Raw genomic sequence first — 27839 nt, forward strand, 5'->3', positions numbered from 1 at the left:
GTGCCCGATTTTTACATAGTGTTGTCAGGTGTGGGAATCAGTGTTATGCAAAACATTTTGCCGGCAGCTGGCTATACAGCCTCGTTATGATATGCATCAATATAATGCAAGCATTTGTGTGCGCAATGGCAAGACGATGGTGTGACATTGATGACGCTGGCATGAGGAGTTTTCCTAACCCCATTTGAGGTAAAAATTAAAGCTAGAGTGCAGCAAAAATAGGAAGTAGAGGCAAATAAAAGGTCATATGAGGTAGTGTAGTAACAATGCATTTTGCAAGATTGTCAGGGCTTGCAGAATGCTAAACCCTGTAAAAAGCCCTGTAGTGGTCGGCGAGAGGAAGGTAATTAGTGGAATTCGTGACACGTCTATTTAAGCAACTCTTCGTTCACTGGCGACTGACTGGTAAACAGCTGTTAGCCAAAACCAGTGAACAATCTTCCCAAGATCCGCAAATGAAAAATTTCCTCATTGTCATGAAGGATGGATTCTTGGTCACTACGGCTATGCAAGCAAACTTATCATGACAAATGCCATATGTTGGCTAGCTCTAGAACTTGTCATGCAATGTACCAAGTATGGACACAGTTACAGCGTTGTATCGTTGCCTTCCTCTTCAGGAGCTCTCGAAATATTGGCATTTAGTGCAAGTGTATTGTACAGAAAAATCGAGTAAATCAGCTCGTATCTCACAGCCATTTTTCAATGCATTAAAATCCCATTAAGGCATTGTTAGCACTAATAACAATACAAATGCCACTCAGAAATGCACACTTTAGCGCAGAGTGTCATTGTTGTCAAATATATTAGACAGTGCCATGCAGTAAGCTAGAGAAAAAACAGCACTCGCAATGTTTTGGCGCACAAGTCAGCATAACAGAAAGTCTCGGCAAAGATTGGCAACACAAGTTGCACTTAGGTCTTGGGAGACTATATTAGCATGTAGTTGTAGTGCCCACTGGCTTCCTTCAGACAACCCCAGTGGTTGACTGGTCGACGATTGTATTAAACGCCTGCGCTTGGGACATGGCAACAGTTGCACTGACTGTCACTGTGGCTTTGGTTTTTCGCAGGAAAGCTTCGCGCAGCTAGCCCAAGCACTCGTGGCAAGCCAGCAGGATCCTGCAGTTGGGCAGCGGCTCGCCCAGTCCTTGGAGGCTCTTACTCGAACTCAACCCCTGACTCCAGAACGGCCCAACCGACTCCGCTTCAGGGACTCCTTCGAGGCTTTTGTCACAGAAGTTCGGGGATTCTTGTGCGTCAAATGACGCCTCTCAATAGCTTTTCACTGCCCTCTCCTCAATCATCCCTGTCCACTCAACGCTGTTGTCTTCATCCTTGCGATGGAAAAAGTCGCATTCGCATCTGGAACGAGTAAAGTGGCTTTATTTCTCTACAATTTTAATCTTCTGTCTCCGAGCTGACATTATTTTTCTGTACAGGCCACACCATCACTCTCCTTGGGTCACTTTATTGCTCCTAAGTTTGGAAGACAGTTCTAAGTGGCTTGGTCACTTCTGTGGGCTTGTTAGGTACCTGAAAGAAGGTTTGAAGCTCTCAATCCCGCTAGAAAATAGCATATAAGAATGACATGCAATGCCACTTTGTCTTGCTGCGTACTTGCTATGTTTAAAATTCATTCTGTGCACAACACATTTTATTGTTCTTATGGCAATTTAGAGGGCTGTGCAGTTAGTGTCAGGACTTGAGAAAATATGTCACTTTACAGTTGGTTGATGCAATACAAATATAAAACACAATGTACAGCAAAATCAAAACATTTCTGGTCCAATCCCACATTTTTAATTGTGCACTCCATGTGACTCTTGTAAGATGCAAGATACTGTAATTGGTTTCAAGAAAGCACTTTATAATGCAAAATTTTATATTTGTCATGACTCTAAAAGGAGTTTGCCATTTTTCTCTCATGACTGCTTGTTTTGAAAAAGGAGGTTGCCTGAAGTCAATGTAATATAGTACTATAGCAGTTGTTAGAGCCAAGGTTTTGTTTGCATTGGCCAACAATGCCCATCTCTTTGAGCAACACAGAAACTCTTATAAAGAGATAAGACGTGAGGAAAATTTAACAATGCAAGAAGATACTATTCTCTTATGAGCAGGCTCAGGGAAAATAAGGGACTATTTAAATACTACACTGAAGGTGGTTGACACTTGTGAATTAATAAATGACAAATCACACTAGAAGAAAGTGCTGACAATAACTTCAAATCTAGGGCTTGCTGATGTCTAGATGTCCCATTATTTACACCCGTGTGAAAAAGTTTACGTGGATGGCCTGGCTTGGATGGTGCTGGTACTTTTTTTCGCCTACTGTGTAATGTGATTGTTTTGGAACACTGTACAAGTCTTGCCTAGTCTGCCGTTTCAGCAACAGTGTTGCAAGAACTTGAATATTGGAAACACTATGAAGGAACAAAAGTACTTACTCATGTTTGATAAGCCGGCATCCTTGAACAATTTGAGCACCCTCGTTCGTAAAATGGCAAGCAAAAAGGAGCATGTTTCTGGGTTGCACCTTGAGTGCAAATCTCATGAACAGCAAGGAGTATATGCACAATGCTGAAAGAGAAGCGAAGGGGGACGCAGAATTCAGCTCCGAAATTTTGGTAAAAATTTATCGGTTCTTGTCTCATTCCACACAGGAGATGCTAATCATTTGCATTTGTTGCTGGAGGCCTATGGTTCAAACTAATATTAATTTTAATATAGTGCGGGTATTGGCAGTTGTAAAGTTTTTGAGTGGCGTGCTGCTGATGAAGTGTGCTTCTAGATTTTTGCTTACAACCAATACACGTTAGTAAACTTGCATTGAAACAGTATGTTCATGGCAGTATTTAGTTTATCATTTCAAAAATGCCATTTAGTTAAAACAATGTATTGCGCACTGTTTAATGTGCACAGGATATCTACAGGAATAAACAAAAATTTGTTTTTGTGATGAACAGCACTAGATCCTATATGCCTTGCAGTAATTCGTCCTGCAGTGGACTTAAGATAGGTTGATGATGATAACACAGTAGTGTTAAAAAAAATATAAAGTGAAAGATATAAGTAAATTTCTTCACATGTTATTGTGTAGTTTATAACATTTAGCAAGGACAGGTGATACGGGGCTCAACTCTATTCTGTCGTCGACTGAAGCCGCATACTATTATACATGTGAAGCTTCCGCTTACATTACCTTTTTTTTTAAAGGGATGTGTGACTATTCAACATTTCAACTGCGAACCGAATAGCAAGGGCTAAATTCAATTTGTATTCAAGAATTACTATTTGAAGTTATTGAACATTCATTCCATTCGAATACTAGAAGGAGCATCATCAGTTGGTGCAGTCTAAAGAGAAAGACCAAGTGGAGACTCTTCCAAATTATTCTGCTGCAGGGGAACTGCAGTTCTTGCACATAGCCTGTTCCTGGGCTAATGCATGGAGGAGGTACATTCTACACAATGGTCTTAAGTCATTAATAAACATGTCTCACCTCAGAGAACTTAAGCATTTGCTGAATCGATTTAGGCAAAGCAAGTTACTTGGCCCATTGCGCCATGTTTGTATACATTTAAAATGATGTGCGGTGCCGTAGTATTACATTTAGCTTCTTCAATAAGCACTATGCTATACAACGGCCACTCAAAAAGTTCCCAGAATGATGGTTCCAGCATGCTAATGTTACGACCTATGGCAATGTATGCCTAATTACCTTCCAAGTAGGACCCTTGTGCGCACAGACACTTGCTCCATCGCTCCTGCCATTGTTGGAAGCAGCGGTAAAAAGCTTCTTTTGGAATCTGTCAGAGCTTAGCCGTCGCATTTGCTTTGATGTCCTCCACGGTTGCAAAAGGTGCCCTTTTGAGGCCAATATTTAGAGCAGGGAACAGCCAAAAGTCATATGGAGCGAGATTCGGAGAGTACGGTGGTTGAAAACTGAAGAATTCAATGGGACACTTTTTGCAACCGTGGAGGACATCAAAGCAAATGTGACGGCTAAACTCCCAGCAGTTTCCAAAAGAAGCCTCCTACCGTTGATTCCAACAATGGCAGGAGCAATGGAGCGAGTGTCTGTGCGCACAAGGGTCCTACTTCGAAAATGATTCGGTAAGTAATGCCATGGGTCGTAACATTTGCATGCTGGATCACCATTCCGGGAACTTTTTTACTGCTCCTCATATTACAGACATGCATCTGGCGACATTCTGTTCCTTCGTTTCTTATGGTCATTGTTATGGTGCACCAGGTACAGTCACTTGAAAGTCCCAAGTAGTCCTCTTACTTCAGAGCTTCTTATTGGACCTGACGTCCAATTGTTAATGCCATCAGATGTCTCAGATAATGTAAATAAGTTTTTCTTGCCACGCGGTCTCCGAGGAGCCCTTATATTTCACTCTGTTTAAAAGATCGAAAATATTCGGCACTCGATTCGATTAAAAAAAATTCGCTTTTCGAACACGCCCACCTTTTCTTTTTCCGATTTTTATATGCAGCAATCTTGCAAGGGGCAGTAAAGTAAAAACTTGGCCATGTTTTAACTCACCGGTAGTCATCTTGCCGCTAATTATGCTTGGGTCCTTTTTGATGTCCGCTATAGCGGCCAGTGGAATTCCCCAGTTAGCAACTACGTGAGGAAGAAAGAGACGAAAAACGAAGACGCCGTAAATTAGCGGGGCCGATACGCGCTCACGCATTGAATGAATGGTGTGAAGCCACTACTTACTTGGTCCCCAGAAGTGCTGCACGCGAACAAGGATGAAGAGAAACAGTAGTTACTCACTCAATGAACTGATCTCTTACGAGCGAAAGAACAGGTAAATAGTTTGAAAACTCACAGTACTACAAGGTCAGAGGAGATCGCACAGATCGGGAAGCGCGCGCCGCAGCAGACATGAGAACAAATGAGAAGAAACGAAACGTCTCAGTGCTCGATAATGTACGCTGTTAACGGAGTAACAGAATATACAGTGTACCTGCACAGGTAGTTTCTGAACTCCTTGCTTCCCAACTGCTTTAAAAATTGACTGGCGTATCGAGACATTTTTCAATGTCGCGGAATATCGGATTCAGGGAAGTTTCTCTTTGGGTCGACGAATACCTCTTCAGAGTGGGCGGGACTAGCGATAAAACAGTAAAATAATCTCTTCAGTTCCTTCCGACCATGAGTATATTGACAGAAATCAGTCCACTAGGACGTATGTCCTTATATTATATCTCGCTGCGAGAACTAGATCTAACGTGCAAGCAGACCGCTGCATTAAGGAACTCCTGCAGCTACTACAAAACTGCGGCGAGCGTAGCTTGAGGCCGATTCTGCATGAATAAGCTAAGCCACAGCCAATTTGCAGTCCAGCTCGAGCCGAACTTTGGATTTAGGCTTTGAGTGTATAAACGTCGCAACGAACGTCGCTGCTGCATGGTGAATGCTGCGTCGCTCCTGCCTCGTTCACTTCGCTTCGCTGTGATTTGTAGGGGATAGAAGAACCAATTATTATCGTAAGCAGCTACCCACCCTGACGCCGAACTGGGGAAGTCGCGCAAAAACGCTGCCGATATGACAGCTGTCCAAGGGGTCCTCTCTGCCGCCGAACGCTCTGTGCGTTCGGTGTTCGGTGAGCTCGCTTTGCTCTGACATTACGCTCTACGTGGTCCTTGATTACTGTTAAAGGTTCTTGCTTTTGTTTTTTTTTTTACTTGTCGCTTCCTAAATAACTGCTTCTTTGCTCGCACTGCAGTGGGGAACATTCCTTATGAAGCTACAGAAGAGCAGCTAAAAGACATTTTTTCCGAAGTAGGACCAGTGGTCAGCTTTAGGTAAGCATACACTGAAACTGCTTATGTAGTCTGTATGCTTCTCTATGCGTCGACATCGTCTCTGTTTTCTGCACGAAACAAGCGTCTATCCCGCTTACATCCCTCACCGTGGAGTGGTGGTGTGAACCCAGCGCAATGTTTACACGCAGGCTCGTGTATGATCGTGAGACAGGAAAGCCCAAAGGTTATGGATTCTGCGAATACAAGGATCAAGAGACCGCGCTCAGCGCTATGCGAAATTTGAATGCTTTCGACCTCAACGGACGTCCCTTGCGCGTCGACAACGCTGCCAGCGAGAAGAGTAAAGAAGAACTCAAAAGTAAGCGAACTTTTCGTGCCCGATGCAGTAATGTGACTGTAGTTGTGTGGCTCATTTTGCTGCCCAACAATCACTCCTTGCGTGCACCTAACGAGCGCACGATTTTCTGCTTTCAGATTTGCAGGCGTCATTGGGTGGCCCTCCAGTCGAAGTGAGTATTGAAAACAGCAGAAGGGTGCAGTATAAAGCATTGCTGTTTGGAATGGTTTTCTGTACGGGAGCTGGATACCGAGGTCTTCCGTTTCATCAGCCATTAGATAAGCATTTATACTGTTAAAAACGTTGAACTAGCATCGCTGTCGTAAGTGCTTGATTAACACTGGGATTTTTTACGTACCCTCCTAAGAGCCCATTGCACAGAAGCGCTTACTGTTTCATTATTTCTACTGAATTGAACTAGCCGTGGTTACCAAATACTTGATTTATGTTGGGATTTATCTAGTCTCTTTCCAAGAAGACCTCACTATGTATTGCCATACACACTGAACTGTTGTGGGTGTGCACCTGTAAGCACAAATGTTCTAGCCTGTGCAAACTTATTGGCCTTGTTATGTGCAAAACTAGAACAAAGTAAAAGCGGGAGCCAACGTTTCGACAAATGGACCTGTTCTTGTTTTGCTCATCATCTTGAATTTCTATCTCCTTCCTTCCCCATGTTTTCCTTGGCTTTGCTATGTAGGTTTACAAATATGCACTTCTGCAACTGCTGCTTACAAATATGAGTCCTGGAAAGCAAACTGCACTTCTTGGAGAACTGTCTTGCTGAACTCATTCAAACAGAAGGCATGTCTTACACTGATTGGGGTTCATTTATATGTTCTTCCAGAGTCCATATGGCCCAGAAGTGGAACCAGAACGTGCACCCGAAGCTATTTCCAAAGCAGTGGCAAGTTTGCCACCAGAACAGATGTTTGAGCTGATGAAGCAGATGAAGGTATGTTTATTCTGCACTAAGCGTAACTGTGACTTCATTTATGACTCATAAATGGCATAGAGTGAATGCCTTGGTTGTGGTTTGTCAATGTGTGGGTTGTTGCTGAATGTAGATGCAATGATTTTGATAGCTAAGGTATATTGAAAAGCTCACAATGCAGCTGGTGTCTTGTAGCTACTGCTACTCAGAGGCTAGCCGATTTTGCTGGACAGAGCAAGTGTTCACGCAAACCTTGGTCATCAGAAAAACAAGGTGAAGTACAATAATATATCCTGCTTACAGTAAATAAAGACACTAGCTCTAATTGAATTTACATGCATTGGAAACGTATAGTAAACAACCAAAACTGATGAATTCCCTGTAGTGGTATGTAGTATATACAGGTAGGCTTAGCAACGCTATTGCATTTGAGAAGTTTGCACCTCAATAGCATAAGCCGGGTTGAAATCCTAACTCTCTTTTGCCATTGGCATACCCCAACACATGACAGAGGTTTCAAGAGGAATCTTCAATTTATCTGTCATGACTATCAGCTGCTTATGATGTGCATGCTTCATGTTCCTGATAATAACTAATTTATAGTCCCCTAAAAGCATTTATTTTAGTTTCAATTAATCCCACAAGTTGAAACAATGTTAGTACTAGCTCAGGCTTCACTAATAAAGCTTTTGATATTGCATACATTTAGCTTAGTCTCAGCTAATGTAACAGTTGGTTTCCATGACAAATTTCTGACTGCCTGTGTTCCAGAGTTCTCCATGAATACAGTTTTCTTTAGTTACAGTCAGACATGCAAATGCCAGTGCTGCATAGCTCTCGTGAAGTGTGCTATCATTGGTATTGTTTTAATCTTGAATTTCATTATTATGTAAGCTTTTGTTGCAATTTGAAGCTCAAGGTTGTATAACCTGATGTATAGTAAAACTTTGGTTTGGGCCACTTCTTTAATTCTTAGATTTTAGACAGGTTTGCACCCTTAAAAACATGGATAAGTAAGCATGCACAAGACACGAGCTAGTCCATTACAGCTTCTTTTACATTTTTCTGTCTTCTGCCTTGCTTGTATGTGCAGCCCTCTTGTCTCAAGTTTGACATGTAGGCTTAGCATGATGTACTGTAGCACAAAGGACAGGTCATTAAGCAGACCACGCTGCCCACAAGAATAAGGCAAGACAGACTGAGGGCTATTCTTGCCCTTTTCTCGTGACCTGTCTTTCAGGCTACGGCTCATCGTGTTCAGTCAGTATTAACTAGCCTAACTTCCTGTTCTGCTAGATGTGTAGGCTTGATTATTGCACCATCATGTCGTTCATTTCTCTATTGTAAACCGCACCTCTTGCTCTTTGCCTGTGCAGTTGTGCATTCAGAACAACCCCGGAGAGGCTCGGAACATGCTCCTCCAGAACCCGCAGCTGGCATATGCACTGCTCCAGGCGCAGGTCATCATGAAGATTGTGGACCCCCAGGTGGCCCTCAGCATCCTGCACCGCCAGAACCCCAACCTCACCCCACTGGGCACGGGTGCCCAGCAGCCTCTAGGAGGCACCCAGCCAGCCGTGGTGGCTGCTCCTGGCCCCATGGTCACTGGGGCTGGGCCCATGGTGGGCGCAGCTGGTGGCCCCTTGGTGGCTGGGGCTGGGCCCATGGTGGGCGGAGCCGGGCCCATGGTTGGAGCAGCTGGGCCTATGGTAGGTGCAGCTGGGCCCATGGTGGGAGCTGCCGGTGGGCCCCAGCCCTTAGCACCGCAGCCTCCGCTAGGACCGCAGGGAATGGGGCCGCAAGCGCTAGGTCCCCAGCCAATGGGACAGCCCATGGGGCAGCAGCCTGGAGTGAGTGGCTTTATCATCAGACCAAAGACATTGGGGACATTACTGTGGGCAACCTTTCTGTTCACCGTGGTATTCACTGCACCACGAAGAAGAGTGCAGAGCATGATGAGAGATGTACACACAGTGGGCACACACACTAGCAGTTGCTTCAAGCGGTACTAAAGAAACTATCAAGTTAAGCTTTATTTTAAGTTACGCTTCATCAATAGCGAAACGGCTTCTCATATTGTGCGAGAAGGCATGATAAGCCGGGAGAGATGCAAAAACGAGGCATCCTGAAGTTCCCGCACCTACTCGCCATGATGTTATAGATTTTGACAATGTCTATCTACATGGGTCTAGCTTATGTCTTATTGATAAAGAAGGACAACATTGCATTCCAAAGGAACTGAAGCTCAACATAGCAAGTTTCAAGAATTTTTTCTGCACTAAAATGGGCCAAATATGAGGAAATGCATCGAGATCTGTAACTTTGCAGTGACCGAGACTGACAAAGCGAAATTAAAAAGAAAGAAAAAAAAAGCTGTACCTTTATTTTCTCTAGTAGTAATCAACCTTATCACACTGTGTGAATGAAAGTAGAATCTCCAAAGAATATGTGGCCAATCTAAAGTGCTATGCTTGGGTAGCTGGGCTAGTTGGTTGTGAATAGCATTACGAAACATCATTCCAGTGCACAAATAAACATGGACGAGCGGAGAAGGACAACAAGAATGCTAGCATTTTTGTTGTCCTTCTCTGCTCGTCCATGTTTCTTTGTGCGCTGGAAAAATGTTTCATAAGACAATCTAAAGCGATTTGGTGTTGCCCTTTTTAGTGTTCCTTTAATGCATTAGAGTGCTGCTTCCATAACCGTTGTCATGGTACAGAAAGAGAGACTCACTGTTCAGAAAAAGTCGTGCAGTCATCCTAATCACTATGTTGTGTCCACCAACATAGCAAAGGTATCACCAACCTAAGCATATGTTAACACGTTTAGCTTAGTGTGTTGAGCTGATCGGCACGAAGGTGTTAAACAGTCTTATTCATGCTTGCTCACCTTACGAAAATCAAGCTACATTCTGAGGCAGTAAAGATGAACCTTTTGTCTGTGCGCATTTGAAAACATCCCCCCACAGCACTAACGTCCACCTTTAGTTCACTGAAACTAATATATTTATACTATAAGAGAAGTTTTCAACATGAATGGCAACTTGCATGCCTGAATTCTTAGCTTACACCACCAACTACACAATTTTCATGACCTGCATATAATACTGTCGAACATTGTTATATTGAAGTCACGCTTGACACAAAAATATCTCTTTTATACTCGGTATTCATTGTATAAGCACACATGCTGACACAATAAAAAAAGAATTGCGTCTGAAATAAATGCAAGTATGTTGCCTTTGACAAGCCAGTAAAGGGTCTCTTGTCTATTTTAATGACCCGCCAATGGCTTGCTGTTGTGGACACATGAGATGGCAACAATTCCAAATTAAAAATGTGCGGTGCACCGTCACTAATATGGCAACCAGTAGGACCACACGGAGTCGGTACTTCAGCCTACCAGCTACAAACCAGCAAAGCCAAGTCGTTGACCAAGGCGCCATTTCAAGTTGTTAGTATTTGACATTTTAGCTATCCAGGTATATACTTGGAGCTGCTCGGTTTTATCATAATAGTTGCGTACTCATTGAAATAAAAAACAGCCAACCAATTCTTTCCTTTGTTGTGCTCAATAATTTGTTATGTCAGTGTTCATTACTTTGAAGTCTCACTGCACCCTTGCATTGAACTGTCAGTGCCTGAGGCCCTTTTCTTTAATCAGGTGTTTCTGTTGCACTTGCCTTTACTCTCTGCAGGGATTGGGTCCCATGGGAGGGCCAGCTGGAGGTCCAGGCTTTCCTGCCGACTCGCCCTTTTCGGATTCGGGATTTGGTGGTATGCTCATACTGTGAACAGTGGAATTGGTTCTTTTGGAAGGCAATTGATAAACATAGTTTGGAGCCATGTTTACTTAGTGGTGGAATCAGCAGAACAGGGTGCTGTGTGCCCAGTCTGGGTGACGGATGTGCCAACCTTCTTTTCCCGTTCATGAACTTTCCTCCCCCTTGTAGGCTTCAGCAGAACTGATTTGCCATATTCAGTGTCCCTGTGCTTTGAGTTGTAAATTAGTTTGGCTTTGCTGTGCAACCCGATTTACGCCCCGACAACTTTCTGTGCCAAAGAAGGGAAAACTACAGGAGTGGAGCTTCTGAACATGGGTTGCTGCACTAGAGTATTACTGTGGCAGAGTTGACAGCACTTCTGGTTTTTTGGAAGAGATGTTGAGCCATCGAAGCTTCTACGTGCAAGTCAGATTTAATGATCTCTGATGTACTCTGTCTTATTTTGCTGGTATAAATAAGATGTTTATGACGTCTCTAATGAATAAGACGTCCCTTCTCCAGCTTGAACTGACACGAACAAGCACCTGGGACTTTTTTCAGGAGCCCTTACTTGTGCGCACTTTGCCTCCGTAGCTTTCTCTTCATTGCCACAGAAGGTTGTCCACAAGTAGAGCCTCCTTGTTAGCTCAGATAGTAGAGTGACCACCTTGAAAGGCATCGGTCCCTGGTTCGAAATCCGGACCAGGAGGAATTTTTCTTCAACTGCAAAAGTTTACTTCCGAGAAATCCGTACAGACTTCTGTTGTAGCATGGTGCTAATATTAGGTGGATGACAATTTTGTTTTCATGTGTGCTAGTTTGTACACATCCATGTTTGCATTGTAATAGCTACATGCATGTTTATTGAACAAAACTATGCTTCTATCATATGGGGCACCCAGTTGTATCTCCATCCTTGGTGACTTGCTTTGGTTCTTCTGATCAAACCCACTAATTTCAAGCAAGGCATTTGAGGGTACTTGTTGGTTGCTGTTTATTTTCTTTTGCGCTAAGTACGATACAGAACTTATGGGGTAGAAACTTGAAGGTAAACAAACCAAAAAAAGGAGCTTAAGAAGCTAAGGACCACGAAACGAACAATTGAATGAAAAATCAATAGGCGTAATTTTAGGAGACAGAAAGACAGCGGTGTGGACTAAAGAGGAAACGGGGATAGCCAGTACATGTATTCTACAAGTTGAAGTTAAGAGGAAGAAGTAAAGTTGGGCAGGCCATTTAGTGAGCATGTTAATTGAGTACGTGTGTGAGCCTCATCTTTTATGTGCCATTTTGTTTTCAGCACCAGCGAGAGCATCGTTACTTGGGGAGCGACCTACGGGGCCCGAGTCAATCAGAAGCAACCCCTTTGATCCTCGTGGTGGGTGTTATTGCGTGGCTTGCATGTAGAATCTAACCCTTTAGTCTAGGCATTGTTCCTGTGCTCTCTTTCTCAAAAGTATACAGACGACTTTGCAAGCAACCAGACCTATTGTTACTGTCATAAGGGTTCTGTGGCACTCTTGGTGTTTGGAACCTCTGGAAGATGTCGGTGTAGTCCTAATTGCAATACTGATGATGTGATAGGAGTTCCACCCTGGTTTCAGGACTTAAGTTACATGCAGGGTAGGCTGTGCATTCTCAGCAAAGGCTGCGCATCTCATTTACAGTGGACACTCTTTAAACGGAATCTCAAGGGACCAGGAAAATTGGTTCCATTTATCAGGAGTTCCATTTACTGAGAGACAAAGCTGAATACAAAACCAACCAACTATGAGCATAGTGTTCCGTTTAAGAGGCAGTTCTGTTTAAGCGATTTCTGTTTATCAGGATTCCACTGTATTTAACTAATAGAAACTTGCAACAAAATAGAGAAATGAACCAGATGATGTTGATGCATGCTTGTGAATGGTTCAGAAAACACTGGCTGTATGATAAGAGTGGACTGACAGATGCACACTTCCAACTGAGTGTCGCAAGATTCTGGAGTAGATAACCTCCATGATGAGTTTAGTGGGGTTTGTCTTGTCCATTGGCATTCTTCAGGATCAGTTGACAAACTTCATAAAAAAAAGAAGAGTTTTCCTCTATTAAACTTGCAATTGAATATGTGCATCTGCATGTCCATCTTTTCGTGTTTTTTTTTTTTTGCCATTCACAGGTAAAAAAATTTTGCAAACATGCCAGCCAGTTGCAAGTTCCAAGCTTCAATGATCATAATGTGCCATCACGTTACTAACATTTAGGAATATTTATTGTTATCACAGATGCATGAGCTGTACGTTTGTACATTGGCATTAACTCTTTTGGATTCTGTACACCATCAGCCTATGCATACAACACATGCAATGCAGCAGAGCAGGTAATGACTTTGTCTGTCGTTTCCCTCCCCCTGCGCAGTAATGGGCCCTCTAGGTGGGGGTCCCGGCAGGGGTGTGCCTGACCCTCGCCTGGACCCTCGGGGTGACCGTGACCTGCGTACCATGCCCCCCATGGGTGACCGTGACATGCGCCAGCAGCCACCCCTCGAAGACCAGGACCTGCGCACAGACCCGCGCTTTCGGCCTGGTGCAGCATTTGACCCTCGCAGCCGACCCTTTGGCGCTGGCGGGGGCCCCAGGGATGACCCCCGTATGGCAGGCGCTGCGGCCGGAGGACGCCCGGGGCCCCCTGCCGCGGCCGCGAACCCGGTCATCTCTGCACAAGACCAGGAGAAGGCAGCACTCATCATGCAGGTGAGTCGGTGCTGCCATGAATGGCCGCTTCAGGGGCTGTATGTACCATTCTCATGTAGTGAAACATGTCACTTTAGGGCTAACTAATATGCATACTTTTGTTTCCGCTGTCTCCAGCGAGTTACATTGGCATATTTTGGACTCTTATGCTTAGATTGAAGTTCTTGCCACCTTTAGTGATCAGATGCATAGCAGCGTGACATCATCCTCTACAGTTATTGCACTTACTGGGTGCACTACTTAAAATTTCTGTCGCATTTCATTCCATGAGTATAGTACAACTGCTCGAAACCACACAAGGCCAACAGAAATTGAAGCAAGGGAAAGCACAGTAGCAGCTCCCACCTGTGAAAAATTGCACAGTGGAACTCACTTATAACTTTATTCAAATTCCAAGAAAATCCCATTGTTATAACTGGGTTGCACAAAAATGCTAAAGGGACAAACATTCAAACATTTTAATTTTGCAGAAAGGAGTACAGTCAAACCCACCTATAGCATTGCTGGTTTTAATAATATTCAGATGTAAGAATGAGCAGCTGCTGTATTGTGAACTTTGTTGCATGTTCTATGGTAAAATAAACTGCTTTCTACAATGTTTCCATGCCACGTTATTGGCTTTAACAATCAGAGGTTTAATCTAGCTACTGGGTGTTTGTGCTGAAAAGAAAAGGATGGCGAAGTCCAGGAAAAAGAAAAATATGCCATGAACCACAGCTGCCTTTGAGCCGTGCAGCATGCCTTCATCGCCCCTATCCCGTCTCCATTCCACCCCTCCAATGTCGGCGAGAGGGCAGAAGGGAAACGGGCATGGGAGGCCTGTGATGCAATGTGACACAAAGGTGGGGTGTGGTGAAGCAACTTTGGGCTTTTTTTTTTCTTTAGATTTTATTCTGAGGCAATGTGACGAAATCGTGCCGTGTAGGGTGCATGGTGCTGCCTTAGTGTTTTGTCTGTCCATCGTGTCCTGTCCATGTAAGTTTATGAGGTCCCAAACTGCAAATATGGTTGGGCATAAACACACACCGCTTTGCGTAGGCACAGCAGACGTGTGTAAGCGGGGTGCCAGTAGCGCTCACTGTGCTGCGCTGCTGCTGCGCACTCATGACCAAGCTGGCACTGTCAGTAGGGAGATTGCAGGAAAATTGTGAACCAGTGCTGCACCGTTCCTGCATCTTTTGAAACAAATGGCATGGTTCAGAGGGTGCCATTGCCGCACCGAATGGTAGGGTGCAGCACCTCATGAACCGATTCAGGTCATGCAGGCTAATCGAACTGGCCTTGGATACATGCTAAACCTGTTATTCAGAGTGCAAAATGCCCATTGTGCGGCTTAAAGACGTTAAAACCGACAATTTATTATTATTTAGTATGCAGTGTCACCTGACCATTGCTTCGTTGCCAGTAATCCTGTGCTGCGTGTTTGTACTGTGGATCATTGCCATGTTATTATAAGTGAGTAAGAGGCTTTCATTTGTGTTTTGTAACATAAACCTTCTTTAATTACAGTGCGCAGAACATAATTGGCCATAGAGTAAATGAACAGGGCCCTAACAAAACAATTTCACAAGTTACAGCATCTTATTAAACATCTATTTCTTGTGTCGTGGCATTTGGCTTGACTAAAAGCTTGCCATTACTTAGGTAAGCACTGCAAGTGCACTGATGACAAAAAGCTGCTCCGCATGTTGGGAAACCTATAACTCCCATCTTGATTAGATATAGCAACTGTTATACTCTTGCTCTGAAGAGAATAAGGGCTGCATGTTTTGGTTTAGGTGAAAATTAAAAGCAAATGGTCACAATTATTTCACTGCTATAGGTGTGTATGCAAGAAGAATTTGTCACATCAAAGGATGGCATTGTAGCTACGAGACATGCAGAAAGACAGCAGTGCCACAGGTGCATCACAGACATGCGAGAGTTGCTGATGGCTTTTCTCTCTCTCTTTGTGGGAACAGGTGCTGCAGCTTTCGGACCAGCAGATCGCGTTGTTGCCTCCGGACCAGCGGCAGAGCATCATGGTGCTCAAGGAGCAGATTGCCCGCAGCACCCAGCAACAGTGAGGCAACTAACCCTAATAAACATCCTTGCTCGCCTGTGCCCAGTAATTTTCACTCTGCATCTCGTTGAGCCGTGACACAGTCCTTTCGAAGGCAAACATCTCCTCTTCGCCACTGAAGATGCTCACATTCTGCAACATGAGTGAATACACACAGTTGTTCAGCACCACTTGGCATTGACGAATATGGTACTTCTTATTAAGACTAATCTGCAGGGTCTACAGATCTGTACTGCTTTTATGGGAAACTGCACAAGGACATTCTGAGCTGTTGAAGATGACGATTTACAGAAGGCGTCACAGTGTGCTACTTGTTATATGCAAGTAGTCATAGATGTGCTTGAAACTGCAATTATTATTTTATTGTTTCAGTTAAAACAATTTTAAGCACTATGAATTAGTGGTAGTTGTATTAAAATAGCACAGTTACATTGAAACGTCCTTAAAATCTTGGATAGTAGCACTTGTATGCCACAGGCTGGTTGCAGCATTGATAATTGCTAAACATAAAATTTTCTATTGCAAAAAAAAAAACACACACATCCACACACACACAAAAGGGCCTATTTTGTTTTACTTAAAGGGCAACTCCGGCTATTTTTTTATCGTGTCAAGGTAATGGAACACTTAGGTTCCTGAAACCCCCCCTGTCACCCGTTTGATAGTAGAATTGTTCCACATATTCTCAAATAAGCAAAAAAAATATGAAACCAAAACCTGACCAAGCTGCCGAGCGAACCTCTTCGTGTGATGTCATGAGTGTTCCCCCAACGGAGAAGGCATGCAAGGCATGCCGGTCTAGCCTGCTATGCGAATGAAACCGGCGAAGAGCAGACGTTCAACTGGGTCGTGACCGCGCCGGATCTTCGGGTGACAATGTCAGCTGCGCAAGCTTTTTGGATGTGTCAAACACTGACAGCTAGGATTGTGACAAATTCAATAGCCATTATGTAGTTGTCATTCGCATTCGACCCGCTACCGCGAGAGCCAGAGCCAATGCGCAACAGAAAACCAAGGGTAGCCCTAACCACTGATTTTATATGTGCTGCTTGCTATTTTAAGTGTTTCACCTCTTCTCAGAGAAGCGCTTCGCATGCTCACTGTAAGATGTGAAGCATGACTTTCCGTATTTGTGTGCCACAAGTACGTTACTTACAGTTTAAAGCACCGACCGGTGCATTTGTTTACACTGGTAGGTGCAGCGACCGCTCATCATTTGCTTAAGATATGAGGCTGGCCACTCATTGGTGACATCTAATAATGTCGGAACATATAAAAACGCAGATTTTGTGCATGTATGCACCATTGCGTCATTCTAGAGTCGTGCTGATACGAAAACAGCGAGCGGGAGACCGTATAGTACGGGAGCGCTGTTATGCTGCATACTTATCATTCTTCGTATTCTCTTCATGTATACAATGCATTCCATAAAGTAGACACAGATGAGGGCTTTGCGCGTATGATCGTTCATTTAGAGAATGTGTAGTTTTCTCGCGGAAACGCCAATGCCAGTATTGACACCATTGGCAGCTGAACGATGCTGTTGTTTACGCTGCTGTATCGAAGGGGACTCTGCTTGCTGCCCATTTGGGATACGAGGTAAACAGTGCACATCGTAAGCTAAATAATGAGTCAGCATAACAAGAGGTAATAACAGACCCATGTACGTAGTCACATATAATTTAAGGAAACACCGGCGAGTCAGACTGACCGTGTTCGAGAACGGCAACGTACAGGTGTTGATATCGCGTCGTGTTGTCGCTTCTAGCTTTTTGCGTGTGCACTGTACGAAATAAGGAATGCTTTATTTCAAATCCGTATGGTTGTAACTGATCTACAGAAGCAGCTTTCTTCACCCTAATGGCTTAATTAGCTTCGGGTCAGTTGCTAAGGTCCGCCAATGCACGAACTCGGCGGCTGTGATAGGCTTAACCTCGGCTCAAACTGTGCGTGTGGTAGGCGAGGGCTCAAGTTTGCACAGCCAACAACGCAACACCACTTGCCACCCATCTCTTGTCCGTCCACAGGAAACGCAACATCTCACGACCGCAACTTACACCAAGCACTAGCTTACGATCGTCGACTTCTCCACGCTCTCGCTGCTGTCGTCTGCATGATTACGGCATTCTCTGTCTGAGACACCCCTGACATCATACACATTATTGCCTGTAACTGAAGATAAGGTAAGGTAGGGTGTTTGAGGCAATTAATTAAATTTGTAAGAAATCTGTGCAACCCTCAAATCTGATTTTTTGAGGACGTGACGGAAGTGTTCAGAAGAATGTATGCAGTGAATTTCATCAACATTTGTTGACACAGAAAAATTGCCAGAGTTGCCCTTTAAAGCAACTTTACTGCGCTAATGTAGTGCTTAAAACATTGTTTTCTTTTAGCGACTTTTGTACTTACAGGTGGGCCTTCCTGAAAGATTTCAGTAATGTGAGTGTGAGTGGCTACTTCGAAAATTTCCAGCACATGTAAACAGCTCGAAGCAGTTCCCTACCTTATCACTAATTTGCAAGTCGTCCATGAGCGAGCGGTTCTCGTCAGTCAGGCTGCCATCGCTTTTGACTGCCTGGAAGAGCTTGTCAGCTACAGCGTCAGCCGACAGGACTAGGCGGACCCGGTTGTCGTACAGGGTGTCCACCAGGGTAATGAATCGGCGAGCCTGAGTCTTCTCACGTAGGGTCAGCACGGGCACATCTCGAACAAGTATCGTGTGAAATATGTGGCTCAGCGCCAGATAATCAACGGCACCAACCGCCTGCACAAGTAAGGACAAGGCAGCACACAAGCACTTATACCATTTTAATACCATTTTAATAAAACTGTTCTGCATAGCCGAAACAGTTGAGAGCTTTATTGAAACATGCTGCCTGAAACACAGAGGCACTTGAGGGTAACTTGATGCTAACCCACATCTGAAGGCCTTTGTTGTACAACAGAATCTTGTTGGTACAATTCCATTATGTACAATTTCCCATCACCAACATTCGCGATCGAGAAGACAAAAAGTGACTCAACAGAGTTATGCTTGTTTTTTACCGGTTCACACGTTGCTGGCAAACAATTTTTCGGCAGCAATGTTCAGTACATCGCCAAACTGCAATCCTATGATACGTTTTCGCAAGATCCTACGTAAACAGGAAAATGCACAAGGCATGTGCAATCAAGAACAGTGTATAGCCGTCTGCCATGGCAGCGTCACCGCAATATGTGCCTGCCCGTCTCAGGTGAAAATGCCGGCGTGCACTCAGTTTCTCATTCCAGTACCAGCAAATCTTCCCCGTGGTTGTCACACGCCGCATTCACAGCCATCACTGCCAACCTTATTATGATAAGCATTTTTGCCTATCCATTTCACAGTGTGTGGTGCTGTTGGAAGTGTACTGCATACTTTTTAATAGGCAATAAGCCAAACGCTCCGCCATTCCTTGCTTCAGACTGTGATTGTATATGTTTTCGCCTGCTAGATCCCATGTAAACCAGGAAAGCGGTGAAGTGCGATTGAGAACAATAGCCGCCTGCCGCATCAGTTTCCACCCATATCACGTGAAAATGTCGGCGAGCACTCAGTTTCTTATTTCGGTACCAGCAAATCTCCTCCTGAGTCGTTGCACACCATATTCACAGCTATCCCTGCCAAACCTATTGCGATAAGCATCCTCACCTATCTGTTTAGAGCGCATAGGCAATAAAAAAACGTGTCTCAGGCTGCCGAAGCCCCACCAGCTCGATGCGCGCAGTGATTCGCATCATGTAAGCTACAGCTGAGTCATTTCAGACTGTACATTTTTCTCAGTTTTTTTTTCCATGACGTATCAATGAGGTTCTACTGTATTTGGTAAATTATTTTTTTCTATACGTTCGGGGCAGAATGGGGTATTACAGAAGAGGTGGGTGGATATAGGTAGAAAAATGTAGAGCCAAACACTGAAAAATAATAATGATGATATAAGACCAAGAGAAGATACAGTTAGAGACAGCTGCCTTGAAGGACATCGTGTCTTCAATGCAAGTTGTTGATGAATATAATGTGAACACTGTGCAGTCCTACGCCACAGTGAAATTTTTTAGACATTTATTCTTATTGACTAGTGGCCTACACAAAGCATACCTGTTAATTTTAATCATGCTATGGTGATCAAATTGGCATAACTGTCATACTTATTTTAACACATCCCAATATTGAAGGGATCATTTGTTTGGCAGAGCTGGGCATGTTGCTTAGTCGGGCTGTCACATGTCTGCGAACTTCACCATTTCCTCGCGTGAATACTCGTGATGCTGCTAGAGTTGTAAAACAGGACATTATTCAGTCCTACTCACACGGTCGCACAACTCTGAGAACGAAGCATCCAAGATGCGGCCACATGTCTTGTGGAACTCAACGTTGCGTCCCTTGATGGTGAGCACACGTGCTCGAACGACTGCAACACAAGAGATGCCTTTGTTGCCACAACAAGCTTCTTGCTGCTTGCTAAGCATGTTCCAATGCTGTATGCCAAAGTATGATTACTGACCACCTCTTAACCCTTTCTAGTTCAAATTTAGTCACTGAAGTGAGAAATTTATATTTTATGCATCTGATTGGGAAAAGGACTGGTTTATGTAAAGACAAAATTTTCAGGGCAATTTTCAGCAACATAATCAAAGGTTCCTTAATAAGTCTGGCCATTTTGAGCTGACAAGGGTAGTGCATACAATGCATGCTAACGATCAATGTCTGGAAAGTATTACACTGCTACGTGCCACAAAAACAGCTGTAATTTTAAACTAAATGCCATGTGCGCCTTTCCCTCGCGCGTGCTGCACTCCCCGCTGGACAGTCGATGTAATTCGCACAAGTGTGCCTACGCCATTCACAGTGCTGCGGCGTGACTCACAGTGAAACATGACTGAGAATAATTTAAGGCAACAGCAGTTGTTTGTTTGATCTGTTGCTTCAATCGACAAATTAAAGTTTAGAGAAATAATAAAAACTATAAATGTCTGCGTGTCTTTGTTTTACTTTGTACCATAGCAAGAGAGATGCGCTTCCATTTCATCTGCTGCTTCCCGCTTCCTGCACTCGCGTGTGCAGAGAATTACACTATGTCATTTTATACCATGCTCCAGCGTGCGATCAGGCTCTTTGATCCACTTGTGTCTACCTGAGTGCTCATGCGGCACCTACTTATCATACCGCTGGTCTGGTGCCAGCAGTACGACGACGCGGTGTGTTGTGGTAAGGATCCAAGAGCCGGGACAGCCTCTCCAAACGTGCGCGCACTGAAGGATCCATTTTGCAGAAGCAGCCAGAGAACAATGCAGGTTTTCTTGTGCACAACTCTCAAGATTGTGCACAGAGCGAAACAAATGCAACAGTTCGCAGGCTCACGCACAAGAGTGTCACCGGAAGTACACCATGCAGCAAAAGTGCAAGAAAAAAGTCGCATGTCTGTGCAGAACACCAGCATAGTTGCAGCTTAAGCTGGAGGAGCGCTTTTTCAGAGGCAAGTGGCGAGAGTGTCTACGTTGGCAGTGAAGCTCACCTCCCGAAATCATGGGTTTGTGACACTTCGGACATTTATATTTCTGCTAATAATGAGCCAATCTGAAAAATTATTGCAGTGGAACGCTTCCTAGAGGGCATGTAACCATATCCATCATATAACCAAAATTTGCTATGTGGCCTGGTTACGCTGGGTAGAATTCTCCAAGAATACTGCTCAACAGTCCAAGCTCAGCTTGATATGGCACGTGGACATCTGAGAAATATCGGGGATAACCCTGTTTATGTGCGACACCAAATTGACAAGTTATGTAATTACAGTAGCTGACACCGATTCCCAAGATTAACTTTGGTGTTTGTTTTTCTCCATATCAGATATTTGTTGTAAAGCATTACAAGTTTCTACCAGAATCATTAGACCAGAAAAGGTTAAGAGTATGGTGGGAACCAGTCAAATGTACTATATAGAACCGTTGGTGGTCAGAATTTCACTACAGAATCTTTTGTGAGCCAGATGTAGCTTTGTGATGTAAAACACCATCAATCAAGCAATTGCTGAAGCTATCATTATAGTGAGAATATATTTGTTGGAAAGGCTGAGAAGTCAGTCTGAGTTGGTGTGCTTAAGTCTTCTACATAAGATAGCAAGAACTGTGTCAATGTATGCTAATAAAACAAGAAAGAAAAAGCTCCCAATGTTGCAAGAGTACAGCCACTATATCGTATGTGGGCTGCTCTCCCATCTCCGACTTCTGGTACGACACGTAGCCACTCACTGTCATTCTCTTGGCTAGCCAGGACCTTGAACAGCTTGTCCAGCTCCGCATTTGCATCGCACTCAGACTTGCTGTAATAAATTAGAATGATGAAAAAGCCGCAACTGTCTGCTCATGTCTATGACAAGACTGAATCTCCATCTCAACTTATGACTGCGCTGTCGCTCAGTTTACACAGAAAAGTTTCACTTGGGCTTACCCAGTATTTTGCATGTGGTTAAAAGCAATTTTTAAGTACTTATTCATTTTACATATGAGCCTGTTACTGAATGACACTGCTTGTTGTTATTGGACGCATGTTTCTGAATGCTTATATTTATAGACCTTCACAATGTCCATGGCATTTTATAAATAAATAAAATTTAGTGAACAGGCACTAGTCGCTAGGAGGCAGATTTTAAACGTCTTAATAGGTGCTGGACCTTATATTGCTTTTGCAGCTAAATTTGTGCATTGCAGGTGTTCACTGAGCTCATATTCATAGGAAACAGCTAGTCAGTCAGTAAGTTGTACAGGGTTTTTTACTGTTAGAGAAAACACCTAATTAGTATTCAAGCAATCATAGCAGCTTTAATTTCGCATAAGATCCTGCAGACCAGTCTTTCGTAACCCCACAAAGCCCAAAATATCATTTTTGATAGACTAAATTTGATGCTTCATTATTCTGATGTTATTGTGGGAGACCTAACCGAAAGCCCATAATAGCATTTTTCATAAGCTGGGAATGTTGTTTCAGTTGTGGATAATTAAGAGATCCGATTAGCAATTAATTACTATGCTGATAAATTTAACTAAAACAAAACTATTGTTTTTGGTGTCTGCGTACTCTCCATGACCAGAAAGTTATGGAGAGTACTTGTTGCGTACATACAGACAAAGTTTTCTAATTTTTCTTCATGTAGAGTGGTGCTGTGGGCTTTGTGGGGTTAACAGATATTTGCATTAGGCATCGTACAAGGTGCATTTTCTGCATAAAGAAGAAGAAATGGTGAAGTTACACTAGCTCGGGGGGAATGCTAATGAATTGCGAATACCCCGCAGAGGTGGACGACCCTGTGCATGGTTCTGGTCCTGTACATATTTAGAATATTCAAAATTATGCATACATAAGAAGCATGTGCCACAACACATTTGTTGCTTGACCATTTGGCCATTTCGTTCAATATTTATTCAATATAAATGCTTTGGTGTACGTTGGTCTGCCTGCTTATCAGAATATGCAGTACCATGACAGTATCATAGCTCAAGGTCTACAAGTGGGTTCTAGCGACACCTACTGCAGGTGTTCTGTGGTCTTTCCCCACTCATCACCACTTCCCAAGTTCAAATATTGATGCGATTACAAATAACAATAATGTTCTAGTGCAATAAAAAGAGATGAAGAAGCGAGCAGACGGGTACAAGTGCTAACTTAACAAATGGCTTTATTCGTACAGTGTGCAAATATTCATACAGATTCATGAAAAATAACCGCATGGATGACTCTCGTGCACCATGTCCTTCATCCTGTCTCCCTCTCTGGTTTTGTGCTAGAAACTTACGAAAGTGAAAGTAAGTTTTAAGATATTTTGTTTACTCCTTAATTATGCATGGTAGCCGCTAAATAAAGCCATTTGCTGTAGTTAGCACTTGTGTGGCCACTTGCGTCATCCATATCTTTTTGTTGTGCTTATACGTTTCAACTTCTCTGGCCGACGATGTTGGACCTCAATGCTGTTAATTATTAAATGATTGCGAGTTGGCTTATACTTACACAAAATAGAAGCTGGTCTTGGTGGCACCTTTCTGTATTCTGTAGTCAACACCAGAATCGAGAGCAACTGGCAAGCAGTTTTTCTGCAGAGAATGTAATAAAAAATCAGAGGACACCTAAGCTCTTCTTATAAGTTGTGAATGCGAAAGCATTAATGTCCAACTGAATGCCACTGAGCGATCCTTTGAGCTATGAACTCCTTGTGGGCAAGCGTGCGTGTTGAGACGCTTGGCATGTTTTGATTTGGCCTTACCAAGGCACAGTTAGAATGTAGACAATGGATGCATGGATAATACAGACTTCCGAGAGTGGCGAGGGTGATGTAGCAGCGCGGCAATGCCCTTTCCCCTCATCAGGTGTTCCTTTTCGCGTGCTCTGCTCTGTTGTGGTCCGAGCAAGCAAGTGCGAGCCAGCATCAAAGCCAATGGGAAGTTTCGCTGCTACAGACGCCGCCGGCTTTTTTGCTCAATGGGCCATTTGGAGCTTTCGCATCAAAACAATTCTGTCTAATAAGGGAGTTGTGAACAGCCCTGCATTTGCATACCTTCAACACATCAATGAAAGGCACAAAGTTGCTGCGCTGTAAACCATTCTTGTACAGATCTGCACAGAGAAGAGATAAAACATAAAACAAGTTTATTTGATCACCTGACTCAGCCATTTCATTTGATTATGGTAGGCTACGATTGTTTACATATGCAAGTACAAACTCCTGTGACAATAAGTGGCAGCTAACCAGCATCACATTATGCTAAACACTTTTAACAATTAATATTTTTCAGCGTGATCACAAAAATTTCAATTACTTTGCAAGTTGAAACCTTGAATGGGGAGAAGAGAGCAGTGGAAAGACAGGTATTCACAGATAACTGCGACTTGCAGAGCTGTAGTTTGAATTCGTCAGACTAGAAGGGATTCCGTTTAGTCTGGTGAAATTTTGCCGACAGTGATGCTTCAGAGTTCTATCAAATGCCATCGAAACAGTGCATTGGCAATGCCTGCCACAATGCTGCATGAATGATGCATACAGACACTATCTCATTATCGTGGCCACCTTTTGACACCAGTAGGATTTAATCATCCATCATAAAAACATTGAATGCACGATTGCTATAAGTGTCCATTTACTGGCTAGCCACCTTCCATTTTTTGTCGTGAGGTTAGCAGCACCATTTCTATGCAGAATTTAGGAATATAGATGTCGGGTTGGGCAAACGCACGTGTGCAACGGTCACCGCTTGCTTGCCTATGTTGTCAGCTTTGCCTTTAGCAATTTACAGGAGCACTAAAAAGGACTACTAATTTAAGCTAGATTCATAAATTTCACTTCTGGGAATTGGAACAGACAAGTTTTCGCACGTGCAAAGAGTTGGTAAGCCAGTAAAGGTGAAAAAATGAGAGACGGCTGGCAATGTTAGCTTGAAGTTTCTGCACTAGCTGCCCCTGACATAATGAATTTGTACAGCGTCTGCTTGAAACTAACTGACATTTTTCCAATGAGAAAGAAACACATTAAATTCAGTTAAGAGGTCCAAAGGCTCAACCAAGTGAGTTTAAAGAACAATTTTCATGTAAAAATGGGCCAGATGCACAAAAATACTTTGAAATCTGTGACCCCAGTACTGCAGTTTTTGCTTGCATTTACAAAAGACAAAGTTTTGCCTTTAATCTACCCGCTGGTAATCAAGGCTTTCTGCCAAGTAAATTAAAACCGAGTCTTGAAAAGATACCTGACAATTATATATGCTGATCCAGTGCTAACTCTTTGGTTTTCCTTTAGAACTGAACCAACTGTGGTAATCAGATTTCACTTCAGGCCAACGTGGGGTCATTGACCTCCTCCTGGTTAACAGCCACTCAACGACCACACATACCGTCAGGTTTGCGGTTTGACGTGGCTATGACCACAGCACCTAGGTTGAACAGGTGACTGAACAGGCGCTTGAGGATCATGGCGTCGCCAATGTCTGTCACTTGGAACTCGTCCAAACACAACAGCCAGGCCCGGGCACAGATTGCTTCCGCAACAGGTGGAATTGGATCATACTGAGGTGACTTGCGACCTTGGCCGGACTGGGCCGACTCCTGCTTCCAGCTGTGGATGCCTGCCAAGGAGATAAGGGGGGGGGGGGTCAAACTGCAAGTCAAAGAAGCAGCCATTAAAAGAAAGATATCTTGCTTGAGAAGTAGAAGGTGCTTTTCACATGTCTCTGATAAGAATCTGCCACAGGTTTGTTGCTGTACTGTCATGATTATAAAGTGCACCTTCCGGAAAGAGAGATGCACACCCCTTACTTTCTTGCTCAGTGATTCTTCAGCTTTTAGTACGCTACCAGTGTCCTCATTGACCCCGGACAAGTGAAGGCAGTGTAAATGAGCGGTGTGTTCATCATAAAGACGTGCAGCACATAGAAGTAAGTACACCAATCTTCTGCAACAAATTAAATGCACTGCAAGTATTGAAATAAAAAAGATTAAATTAATATATATATATATATATATATATATATATATATATATATACACACTTTAATTAGAACGGAAAGTGCCAAACTACTGACACACAACAGATTAAACAGAACTGGAAACTTTCGATACTGTCAACTTAAACCCCTTTGAAGCTATATATACATTCGAATTCTCATTTCTCATTATATGTTCGAAATTCTCATTTGAACTTCATTGAGTTGGTCGGTTTTCAATAATCGTGCAGACAGTCTGCCACATGCGGAAAAAGATGGACGACGTACGGTTGTGAACATCCAGCATGAATGAATGGAAATGCACTCGCTGCTTGCTCTCCACCGCTGTGGACTCGTAGAACATGTCCATCAACATTGTCTTGCCTCGACCTTGAGCAAACAGTAAGAATTAAGGCGGCAAACACGTGCAAGTACAGTCAATGCATAGTGACAAAATTATGTCTATACAAAGAAGAAGACCCGGCGTACATTTCTGAATTAAAACTATTTGCATTGTGCTAAGCAATATAGCTACACATGCTGGCAATTACTACACAAACAACTTGGAAGTAGTTGCACACCTCACATATGACCACTGCATATATCAATGGTAACATTTTAAAGGAGTCTAGTTGCTCATATGGCATTCGCAACATGGCAACATGGCATTCACAAGGGAAATGCACAACATGACAGGATAGTTTGCAGGCCACCATTTAGGAATGCACTATTAAACTGTCACAATTAAACTTACCCACTGCACCATATATATACAACCCCTGTGGCTTGTCGGCTGGTTTTTTTGCCCTGAAGAGCCACTGCAAAAAATCGTTTCCACTTACACAGTTAGACACTGTGGGACATTATCGTTGCTTGACCTTACTTCACCTTTTCAAACAAGCCTGGGGTGTGCGGCGTGTAACCTGCAACTTTGATTTGAAGTTCCTTCAGCAGCTGGGCGATTTTCAGCTGATTTTCGTCAGGAAGTAGCTCGCCCTGACCGAGAAGCCGGTAATAGATGGACAGGACATCGTCGGTGGCGGTTTCATCTGTATACGTATGAAAATTGGGGCCATTTGCAGATGAAGAATATGCGATGCGTGTATATATGGAGTACATCAGCGGAATACTTGTGCTGTGGTAACTACACCATTTCTCACCTCTCACGCTCGAAACCAGCCGCGCCGGCTCAAAACAATGCTTACCGCCGCGCCAAACCCGAGCGATTTGTCGCAAGTTGAGGGCTTGGAGGGAGAACGATCCTGCTTTAGCTATCATATTGCCTGTTTTGTGATACAACTATTATATACTATATTTTACAAGATCATCGAGTTGAAGCTTCCCGTCAGCTTCCGTTAGACCATAAGCGTATAATTTCAACGACGTACACGGCGCACAAGTCCATTTCAAACGCATACGGGAAGCTCCAAGTAAAGACGTAGTGGGCACAGTGACCTTTCATTCAACGCCGCCTTGAACAAACTTGACAACACACTGTGGCACCACTCGACTTTGTCCTGCGATAAAAATAGCGCATTTACGTTCAGATTTCATCATGAGGATAATTAAGAATCGCGGCGGTTAATTTCGACGACAAATATTCGTCCACATCGTGCACAAACCACTGCCTACACGTTAACGTGCACTGCAGCAGCCGACACGCAGGGTCACACGGCCAGTTGACATGGCTTTTGCCGCAGTTTCGCTGTATTGTCATGCATTTTTTTTTTCAATCCAAACAA

At 43.5% G+C, this 27839-nt stretch overlaps 4 protein-coding genes across 10 annotated transcripts in view; 2 read left to right on the plus strand and 2 right to left on the minus strand.

The window, feature by feature from the left end:
* LOC126521690 (exportin-4-like) overlaps nt 1–1405 on the plus strand; it is a 68098-nt gene extending 66693 nt beyond the window's left edge. For both annotated transcript variants that reach the window (XM_050170419.2, XM_050170421.2), the window contains one exon: nt 1074–1405. In XM_050170419.2, the coding sequence (XP_050026376.1) occupies nt 1074–1268 (195 nt within the window). In that variant the 3' untranslated portion in view covers nt 1269–1405. The remainder of the gene's footprint in view (nt 1–1073) is intronic.
* On the minus strand, nt 1367–8493 carry Mpc1 (mitochondrial pyruvate carrier). Of its 2 annotated transcripts, XM_050170483.3 has the most exons (6): nt 4983–5271; nt 4845–4848; nt 4733–4748; nt 4553–4633; nt 2448–2580; nt 1367–1536 (listed from the first exon to the last, which is right to left on the minus strand). In XM_050170483.3, exons 1-6 carry the CDS (start codon nt 5048–5050, stop codon nt 1512–1514), a joined length of 327 nt encoding a protein of 108 aa, XP_050026440.1. In that variant the 5' UTR covers nt 5051–5271; the 3' UTR covers nt 1367–1511. The 2 variants fall into 2 exon arrangements, with proteins under 2 accessions (XP_050026440.1, XP_054921950.1); XM_055065975.1 differs by lacking the exons at nt 4845–4848; nt 4983–5271 and adding an exon at nt 8410–8493.
* On the plus strand, nt 5408–15661 carry CstF64 (cleavage stimulation factor subunit 2 CstF64). Of its 2 annotated transcripts, none has more exons than XM_050170445.3 (10): nt 5408–5621; nt 5745–5823; nt 5973–6142; nt 6259–6293; nt 6969–7076; nt 8432–8905; nt 10753–10831; nt 12119–12196; nt 13216–13550; nt 15512–15661. In XM_050170445.3, exons 1-10 carry the CDS (start codon nt 5564–5566, stop codon nt 15614–15616), a joined length of 1521 nt encoding a protein of 506 aa, XP_050026402.1. In that variant the 5' UTR covers nt 5408–5563; the 3' UTR covers nt 15617–15661. The 2 variants fall into 2 exon arrangements, with proteins under 2 accessions (XP_050026402.1, XP_054921945.1); XM_055065970.2 differs by having other exon boundaries at nt 8432–8764.
* Nucleotides 13862–27781, minus strand: LOC126521712 (putative ATPase N2B). Of its 4 annotated transcripts, XM_050170447.3 has the most exons (12): nt 27258–27781; nt 26986–27146; nt 26852–26915; nt 26386–26487; nt 25510–25740; nt 24180–24238; nt 23636–23718; nt 21883–21953; nt 19942–20042; nt 18116–18376; nt 15627–15744; nt 13862–14725 (listed from the first exon to the last, which is right to left on the minus strand). In XM_050170447.3, exons 1-11 carry the CDS (start codon nt 27373–27375, stop codon nt 15628–15630), a joined length of 1368 nt encoding a protein of 455 aa, XP_050026404.1. In that variant the 5' UTR covers nt 27376–27781; the 3' UTR covers nt 13862–14725; nt 15627. The 4 variants fall into 4 exon arrangements, with proteins under 4 accessions (XP_050026404.1, XP_054921946.1, XP_054921947.1 ...); XM_055065971.2 differs by lacking the exon at nt 13862–14725 and having other exon boundaries at nt 15628–15744; nt 27303–27780; XM_055065972.2 differs by lacking the exons at nt 13862–14725; nt 26852–26915; nt 26986–27146 and having other exon boundaries at nt 15628–15744; nt 27303–27779.
* Nucleotides 27782–27839: the final 58 nt, after the last annotated feature.

Source organism: Dermacentor andersoni, chromosome 6 (genome assembly GCF_023375885.2).
Source record: "Dermacentor andersoni chromosome 6, qqDerAnde1_hic_scaffold, whole genome shotgun sequence".
Classification (NCBI taxonomy): Eukaryota; Metazoa; Arthropoda; class Arachnida; order Ixodida; family Ixodidae; genus Dermacentor; species Dermacentor andersoni.